This window comes from Tenrec ecaudatus, chromosome 14 (assembly GCF_050624435.1).
Source record: "Tenrec ecaudatus isolate mTenEca1 chromosome 14, mTenEca1.hap1, whole genome shotgun sequence".
Lineage (NCBI taxonomy): Eukaryota > Metazoa > Chordata > Mammalia > Afrosoricida > Tenrecidae > Tenrec > Tenrec ecaudatus.
The window spans coordinates 2,074,047-2,083,212 of record NC_134543.1 but is presented as its reverse complement, the minus strand read 5'-3'; the positions used below and the strand labels follow the sequence as shown (position 1 = coordinate 2,083,212).

Here is a 9,166-nt window from a genome sequence, read left to right as displayed (position 1 = left end):
AGTTCCACCAACACAAGAAATTGAAACACTGCGGGGCCCTGCGCCCTTTACACTGTCTCCTGCTTGAACCCATCGCTGCAGTCACGGGGCCCAACCACCTCACAGAGGGCCTCTCTCCTTTGCGGCCACCCCCTACCTAAACCCAGTGGTTCCCAACCTTCCTGACACCGCCACCCTTTACTACAGTTCCTCATTTGGTGGTGATCCGCCCCCAACCATAACATTATGTTCGTTGCTACTTCACTCTAATTTTGCTGTTATGAATCGTAACATAAATATCTGATATGCAGGATGTATTTTCATTGTTACAAATTGAACATAATTAAAATATAAGTAAAGCATAGTGATTCATCATAAAATATGTAATTATATATTGTGAAATATTTGTTTTCCAATGGTTGCTGTCCTTCTCCAGGAACTGGCCTCTTCTGACATGTCCAAACACCTAAGACGTCTCACCACCCGTGCCTCTGAAGAGCATTCTGGCGGCACTTCTCCCAAGACCGCTGTCTCCTTAGCCATGCACAATACTTGCCATCTTCTTCTCCAGCACAACTCCACACACCATTCTTCCTGGTGCTCCCCATTCAGTGTCCAACTTCCACATGCGCATGGGCCAACTAAAAGCACCCCGGCTTGGGTCAGATGCATTTCACCCTCAAGCCACATGCTTGCCTTTCAGTGCTCTAAACAGTTATGCAACGGTCTACCCAAAGCGCTGCCTTTTCATCTCCTGATAGCGGCTTCCGCAAGCATGGAGTGTGGATCCAAGCAAGGCAAATCCTGGACCACTTCCACATGTTCTCCATTTATCAGGATGTCACCTATTGGCCCAGTTGTGAGGACTTGGGGCTTTTTAACAGAGTCGTATGTAATCCATCCTGAAGGCTGCAATCCTTGATCTCCATTAGCAAATACTTCAAGTCCTCCTCACTTTCAGCAAGCCTATCGCAGGTTAATAAAATTTCCACCAATCCTAACGCCACATTCTTTATTTAACCCAGCTTCCCCAGGACCAGCATATAGGTTGACAATGCAGTATTCCCTTGTTCTATTTGCACAATTAACTCTTGATCCATGTTCAAGTTTGACGAGCACACAGAAGTGTTCTGAAATCTCCATTCTTTCCCATGGGTATCCTGTTTATGATAGACGCAGTCTCATGCACTGGCATAGTCAATAAAACACAAGTAAACACTGTGTGGTATTCTCTGCTTTCAGCCATCTGTGGCAGTTACACAATCTCCTGTCAACTTGAGCAAAGGGGTGGAGTCTAGCCTGTCAATCAAGTCATAGCCAATAGCCCATCTGTGTGGGCATAGCCTTTTGAGGATTCTGGAAACTCTTATCTTCCTCCCTAGAGGCAGAACACACATTCTCTCTGCCTTTCCTTTCCAGCGATGGAAACACTCAGAGAGCTGGAGAAGACACATGGAGACCCAGTGCCAGCACTGAGATGCTTCCGCCGCCACTGGATCCACAAGACCTTCCACCCACTGGCCTGTGATCTTCCTGCATTCGGCATCATTGCATGTGTTGCGTGAGTCTGAAGAGGAATTGATGGACCATTATCGGACATATGGGCTAATATAGGGTTTAAGGCCTTGATCTGGACTGGGCTGGGGTGTTTTCTCAATATACAATTGTTCTTTGATATAAAGCTTTCTTATACAGAAATGTCTATGAATTTGTTTCTCGAGTCAACCCAACCTAACACACCATCTGACTTCATTGATGATGCTCCTTGTTGCACATATGTTCCTGAATCTAGCCTGAATCTATGCCAGCCCTCCCCCTCCCCTCCCCCATCAATATGTGGCTGTAACCTCTGATCTTCAACAAAATTTTACTTGCAAGTGAGAGCAACATCTTTTATAACTTGAATCTTCCATTGGGTCACCTTTCTTTTAAAAGGACACAAATATGGAACTCTTCTAGTCAGTTGGCTGAGTAGCTGTTTTCCAAATTTCCAAGCATTGACAAGGAAGTGCTTCCAGCGCTTCATGAACTTGTTGAAACATTTCCATTGGGATTCCATCAATTCCTGAGGCCTTTTTTTTTTTGTAGTAATGGAATGTGCAAAGAACTGGAGTTAGAAAACCGAAAGGGAAGACACTTTGCACATTTCATTGTGATACTTTGGGGTCTTCATATGCATGTTCCAGCGAGTAATTTCAAGAATTGTTACAACTCTGGCCCATTAGTGTCTGGGTCTGTCTGGGGACCCCACTGAAGAACCCCTAGAAGTTGTTTTACTCTGGGCTCAGTTGGCTGCTGGCAGGCAGCTCCCACTTGTGTGACAGACAAGCGCCTGGCGAGGGTGGCTGACTTTCAACTGTGCGGAAGTGCCAGAACACAGAGGATCAAAGACGGAGAGGCAGAGGGCAGTGCAACGGAGTGCGGGGCTGGATGAGACCGGGTGGCTGGGTAAAATACAGACGGGCGAATCCACTCATTGTCGGGATCAGAGAAAAACGCAAGATAAAGATGAGAGATAGAGCTGGGAAAGGCAAGGCCAAGTGTGTAGACTGGAAAAGGCCAAGGGTTGGCTAAGCCACTGTAGAGGTAAGCGGGGCAGGAAGGGCTAGGGGAGGCAGGGAGTGAGACTCCAGCCAAACAAGGGGCATGACTACCTGGATACTGTGGCCAGTAGCTCTCCATGATTCCCTGCCCCCACCCCCCACCACAGTGCCCTCCAAGAAAACGTCAGTGCCCATCATAAACATTATGTAAGGAATGTTCTTCCTTGGGTATTCAGCCATCCACCTTTGCTATGTGTTTGTGTTCTCGGAAGTGGAAAGAGACTACGACCATCTCCTCTCCCCCACCCCCTCCCCAGTCATCTGACACACGGTTCATCCCAGTGATGCGTCAATACATTTGGAGCAGAACTTGGGAGTCGATTTAGAGATAGGCCTGGGAGTACAACACTGACCAGCCCTGAGTCCCATCAGCCCCCACAACAGGGGCAGCCTTGCCCAGCTGGCTCCCCAGGGAGGAGCCAGGCTCAGACCACCTCTGAATGTCTGGCTGTGAAGGGAGTCTACATCTGACCTCAGCTGGTTCTGGGCTCTCAAGCCTGGTACAACTCTGTGCCCATGTGCTGTCTGTATGCTTATCACTTGACGGTATCTGTCTTCACGGTTGTAAAATGGAAAGACCTACCTTAGGCTTGAGACAGAAATCTGCAGTTGCTAGATTTTAAATACACGTGAAAAATACCCCATGTGTTCAAATGAAACCGTGTCTGTACCCCCTAAGAACAGTGGGCACTCCACATGGGGCAAGGGGCCCAGGCTCTATGAAACCAAGCCCAACACCAAATTCTCTCTCAGAGTAGAATCTGAGGAATGCACCTTGGAATTTTACAAAAATACATCAAAAGTCCAAGCTTTTGTTCCCAATGCAATTAAAACACTTCCATGTGTTGAAATCCGTCGCCTCTGAAATTCTACGGTGCCTCATTGCCCTCAAAAAATGTTAAGCTGCTCTAAAAATGAGGAAAACTGTCTTCCTGGCATGGCCCCAGGTGAGCGTCTGTATCTCGTGCAGAGTTGTCCTCAAATGAAAGCCTACTGCCACCCAAGTCAGTCAAGACTCACAGCGAACCTGGCGGGCTTCCTTGGCAGACACCCTCACGGAGACAGACGACCTCCTCTTCCTCTAACAGAGGAGCTGGCGGACTTGAACCATATGCCTTTGGTTAGAAACCCAGCGCTTAACCACTGCACCACCATGGCCCTTCAAAGGAAATCAGTCCATGCTCGATAACCCACCACCTACTCTCTGGTCCTGCTGTCTGCACGTGCCGCCTTACGTGGTCCAACTCTTCCAGGTGCAGGGTCTGCCTCTCAGGAATACTCGCCCCACCGCTTTCCTCCGTGGCCCTTCCTCACCACAGCCCGTGCGTAGCTCCTGTGGCCTGAACAAAACCAGCGCCCGGCAAAGCTCTTCTTATGGCAGAATGCACGGTGCGTAGAACAACGGGCACCCTAACATCCCGCTAGGCCCGAAACCTCCCCCACAGGCTCAGGAGAGGGTGAAGGCTGAAGACTGCTGAGCTTTATAAATCAGCCATTAGCAAACTGGCAGAGTATTTATTTTAATTAAAAAAAAGTTTACAGATGCTTTTCAAAGACCTATTTAATTGTCACACCCCACCCCTCCCCCTCATAAGACTCACAGGAAAAGGAGACACTTAAACAGTGCACAAAGTAGTCCAGCGGAGGGAGGGGTCCGGGAGGGGAGGAGCGGGGCTTACTTCCGGACCCTCTTTCTGGACCGCAAACCTTCAGGAAAAAAGGAGAAGCGTTTAAATCACTAATTATCATTTCACAAAAGGAACAGGAAGCTGTAAATGTTCTGCTTTCAAAGGCTGGCTACCGGGCACCAGGGCGACCCCCTGGGGCAGGGAGGTTGTGTTCCAGAAAGCACACTGACCATCGGCACCGAGCCCTGCCCTGGCAGGGCTCACCACTGTTACCTAGCTGCACTTTGGGCCATAGTATCCCTGGTGATTCCAAATTGGAAAACCTTTTCAATTAGGAGTTTAAATACATCCTAGACAAGGAGTCTTTTAGGAAAGTGTCTCATCAGACAGAGGCAGTCTGGCTGTGTCTAGGTGTAAAATCACGTGTCTGCATCTAGCTGAGTCTGTGGTCATGTCTGACACCGTGTCTAAGGCTGTCCACATACTGGTCCCACACCCAGAGGCCCAAGGTGGGCGGCACTGATGACTACTATGGTTGTGGGTTCCACATCATCATAAAGACACAGTCTCCCCATACCTGCACCCAGTTGCATGGTGCTCCCTGCCACAGCCTGCGAGGTGGGGCAAGGGAGCAGTGCCAGGCCCGGGCACTGGAAGGGTCACTGTGGCTTCTCCACAGCAGAGCAGTGAGGATGACCAGTGTGGCTCTCAGGTAAAACCGCACATGGTCATTCCACTGGGCCTTCAGTTTAAAAGTGAGACCAACCACTTCACTTTCTCCTGAAGAAGTTCTAGCTTCTACTGAGTTGGCAGTCAGCTCACACCAAACAACGTCAACTTGGGTTTTCCCCTTTAAGAAGCACCGCTATGAAGCTTTACTTGATCAGGCAGCCTCATCTTCCTCCTGCCAAGCAGCTGGTGGGTTTGAACCACCAACCTTGCTGTGGCAGCTTGCCATGTGACCCACTGTGCCATGAGGGCTTCTTAGCTCTAAGAGGAGCAGGAAGGAGCTTCCTATTTGGAAACTAACGTAAGTACATTTGGGACGCTCTTCTGTGAGTCCCCAGGTGTGGGCAGTTGCCAGGCAGGTACGTTCCACGTTCCACAGACCCCGCGGACCACATGGATCCCGGGCTTCAGGAACTCTCACGTCTCCCAACAGCTGACGGACAGTCTGCCCCGAGAGGCCGCAGGGAGGACACAGTTGAGTGTCGTGAACCATGTTCGGGGGTAAAAATGCTCAAGAAGAACGTGACACTTCCAAGCACCAAAGTCGAAACAATGCTCTGCCGGGGGCTCAGGGGCTGCTCTGAGTGAGCCACACACACACACACACACACACACACACACATGAATGTGCACTAACAAGTTACCACCTCAGGCAACAGTGCTCTCATCCATGAGAACTTTAAACAATAAAACACTCAGCGAGGAAATGAATTACAATGGGAAAATGAACTGCATTTAAGTAATAACTCAGAGTTAATCTGAAAATTGGAGAATTGGATGAATTATCTCTTGAAAATTAGGTCCAAAAGTCTGAATTGGTCTCTATCACCTACAGGTCTTCTGCCATCAATAATTGCAGGTGAAAAATCACGTCTTACGGAAGCACAATGTGAAACTTTTCAGGCATCAAATCCCATTTGTCTGGTACCTTCGATGCAATGTTTGGGCGCAGATGACAGCCGAACCCGCCCTGCCCACCAAGCTCCCTTCAGACCTGGGCAGATGGGAGGAGGCCTATGTCCTGACAAATGGGCAGCCTCCGGGACAGGGCTGTTTGTATGGTCAGCCCATGGCCCCATCCCCAAAGGCCTCGGCAGGGCAAAGGGAGAGCAGGGGTACCCAGAGCGGGGCAGGGCCTGGAGAAGGCAGTGGTGCTCGGCCAACACAGGAGGGTGACACGAACTCGCTGTGGTCGCCATTTTCCAAAAGCAGGAGCCTACGGAAGGGGACAGCCACCTCCAAAGACACTGCCCTTGGTGTACACCTCCCCTCCCCCCACACACACACACGGCAGCCTCAGTGAGAGATGGAGAAGCGCTTCAGGGGCAACCAAGTAATGAACACCAACCAAACCCAGCCCACTGCCATCAAGTCGGTGCCAACTAGCGACCCCATAGGACACTGTAGATCGGCCCTGTGGGTTTCCAAGACCAACATTTCACGGGAGTAGAAAGCCTCATCTTTGTCCCAAGGAGAGGCTGGTGGTTTCAAACAGCTGACTTTGCCACACCACTACCCCACCAAGGCCAACAGCGTCACAGACAGAGGGCAAGTAGCGGAAATCACAAAAAGAAACAAACCAGAAGGCCTGGTCCTGCTTCTCACAGAAGGGGACCCTGCTCTTCTCTTGCTGAGCTGCCCACAGGTGTGCCTGCCAGTCAGGACTGGCCCCGCCCCCGAGCTGACCACCTACAGGACTGGCCACTCAGCCACAAGCCAGAGCCCAGCCAGTGTGCCCTTTCCACACAAGCTTCTGAGCTTCAGAAGCACCTAGCCCGGCATTACAACACGGTTTTGCTTTAAGAGCTTTGAGATGTACCAGTGGGAGCCACCGCCTGATCCTGACCATCCCCCAGAGGCAGGGGTCAGTGGGAAGAAGTGGACAGACCGCAGAATTAGGGCATGGCTCTGCTATGGCACTGCTCAGTGTCTGCCCCTGTGACCACTCGGCATATGGCCAGGGACAGCGTGCAGCACCCAGCCTGGGTGCATGGCCTCCTGCCTAACATGTCCCGGATGCAGAGAGGGATGTGGCAGCACCCACGGCAACTGCACTTACAACGGCCTTGGGTGGTTTCGTCCGTCTTGGTGCTGGAGCAGGTCGTGTCTTCAAGGCTGCCGCCCGTGAGTCCCGGCACTTCTCTTTTCCGCTTACAGGAGAGGGACAGAGAGTTTGTTAGGGTTTGACCGTCCAGCACGCAGTTTTCAAGCATACCCGTCAGCGCGTGTGCGTGCGTCTGCAGCACCAGTAAAGGAACGCGCCTGCAGACCAGAGTGTCCCACCCCGGGAACCACCCAGGAAGGCTGCCAAGGCAGGTTCGAAAGCCAGACTCACAGGGCCTCCACAGGACAGGACGGAACTGCCCCTGTGGGTCTTTCTCCAGAGTGGCTGGCCATTTCAAACTGTCGGCCTTGTGGCTCACAGTGCAGAGCACCCACCACGGCTCCTGAACACCCTGCACTTCACCTCAGAACGGGAGGGTGGTGAAGGTGTCGCCAAAGCTGACTGGGAACCTATGGTTTGGAAGGAAGTGTGTCCCCATGCGCACAGGAAGCATACACACAGCTTCAGGGACAGGGTCACCCAGAGACCCTTGGTCTGCACAGCCTGTCTACTGGGGGTGTGAGCTTGGGCCCGTTATAACCAGCCCAGCTGGACAGACTTCAGCGGTGCAACAACAGAAGCCTGGTCACATAGCAGCCACCATGTCGCACAGCTCAGTGAACCCTTTGTGTCTCCCAACACTGCAGCGTCTCCCAACTCTCCCACCCCTCATCCACCCACCCTGTGGGCTTATCCCCCCCAGCCCCAGCCCACTGCCCCAAGTCACTCCCACCACAGCGGCTGGACCGGGCTCCACGCCTGCACATCCTTGTGGCGCAAACAGCCCCATCCTTCTCCCTCAAAGAGGCTAGGGGATTTTGCTGGCCAGCCGTGGGGTGAGGAACTCAACGCCTCACCCAGTGCACCACCAGGGCTCCCCAACACCCCCCAAGCAGGCATTACAAGAGGGACCCAACTACAGGGACCTGCTTTCCAAGTTCCCTGTGTGAACAGCCACATGGGATGTGTGCAGCCCATGCCTTCAGGAAACCGCAGACCGGCATGACAACATGAGCCCGCTGACAGCCGCTGGCGACCTTTGGGACTGTTCCCAAGGTCAGAGCAGCAGCCTTCCAGCGGCTTCACAAAGGGCTTGCTGGGGCAGCACTCAGACAGGGAGGTCCGCCCTTTGCTGGGACACATGCTTCCCAGACACAGGAGCAGTGAGGCAGCCCTGGGTGGCAGCTTCCCGACTCGGATAAGCAGGCCGACCCTTGGCACGTGCTCCTCCTGTGTGCTATCTTGTGATGACCATCTGAGGCCCGCTGGGTGGAACAGACTGACTTGATGATTACACACAATTGCAGCAGCGGGCAGGGGACCCTCAGCTGGCACAGGCAGCCCCCTGCCAGGGCTTCCATATGCAAAAGCGCTGCCAGCCGGGCCACAGCACAGAAACCTCTGTGCAAGCAGACCCGAGCGGAGGAGTGACAATGCGGCCCCAGAGCAGGAGTCCAGGGGTGGGGCCCTCAGTGGTCCCCCACCCCAGGGACCAGGTGCGTTCATCCTGGCTTCCCTTCACCTTGTTACTCCGTGCTGGTGAGTGACAGCCAGGAAGAGCAGGCAGTGCTCAGTCTGCAGAAGCAGACCAAAAGGCCCTGCCGCCCTCCGGCTCAGAATCGACATTTCTGGCAGTGGGTGTGTTCTGTGCCCCAAGTCACGATTGGGGAACACAGGCCTGAGGCCGTACCCAGTTACCGAAAACCGGAAAAGGACCTCATAAAGCACGCTCTCCCTGGGCCTTTGCTTGCATTTACAGAAGAGACCAAGTGGCACTCTTCACTCAGGGCTGTCCGACTGTGGCCGCAGTCTGCTGCAGGAGGGCAGCTGCAGAGTGAGGGGCAGGTCACCCGGGCATCTCTGAAGGGCTCGGACACGGGCCCACTGACCATGTGGTGAGATGAGAGAGGCCCACAAAGTTCCCGTCACGGCCACGGCAAGTCACCAATGCCTGTTCATGAAAAGGATGGTATTTGAACAGTTTACAAGCCAAAGCAGAGAGAACCGGTTTCTAACCCCTTTCTGAGTGTTCCCGGAGCTTGGGAATAGGATTCCCAAAGACAATGCAGATAACCTGTTGTCGTTTATGAGGTTAATAGTAACACTGTTCAAGCATGCACTGT

At 52.6% G+C, this 9,166-nt stretch overlaps 1 protein-coding gene across 1 annotated transcript in view; it reads right to left on the bottom strand.

Annotated features, from left to right (window-relative positions):
• Positions 1 to 4,086: 4,086 nt before the first annotated feature.
• Positions 4,087 to 9,166, bottom strand: part of VRK1 (VRK serine/threonine kinase 1) — a 41,898-nt gene continuing 36,818 nt past the window's right edge. Inside the window, exons 12-13 of the mRNA XM_075531466.1 lie at positions 6,999 to 7,089; positions 4,087 to 4,289 (exon numbers count right to left, since the gene is read on the bottom strand). Coding sequence (XP_075387581.1) covers positions 4,258 to 4,289; positions 6,999 to 7,089 — 123 coding nt within the window. The 3' untranslated portion in view covers positions 4,087 to 4,257. The remainder of the gene's footprint in view (positions 4,290 to 6,998; positions 7,090 to 9,166) is intronic.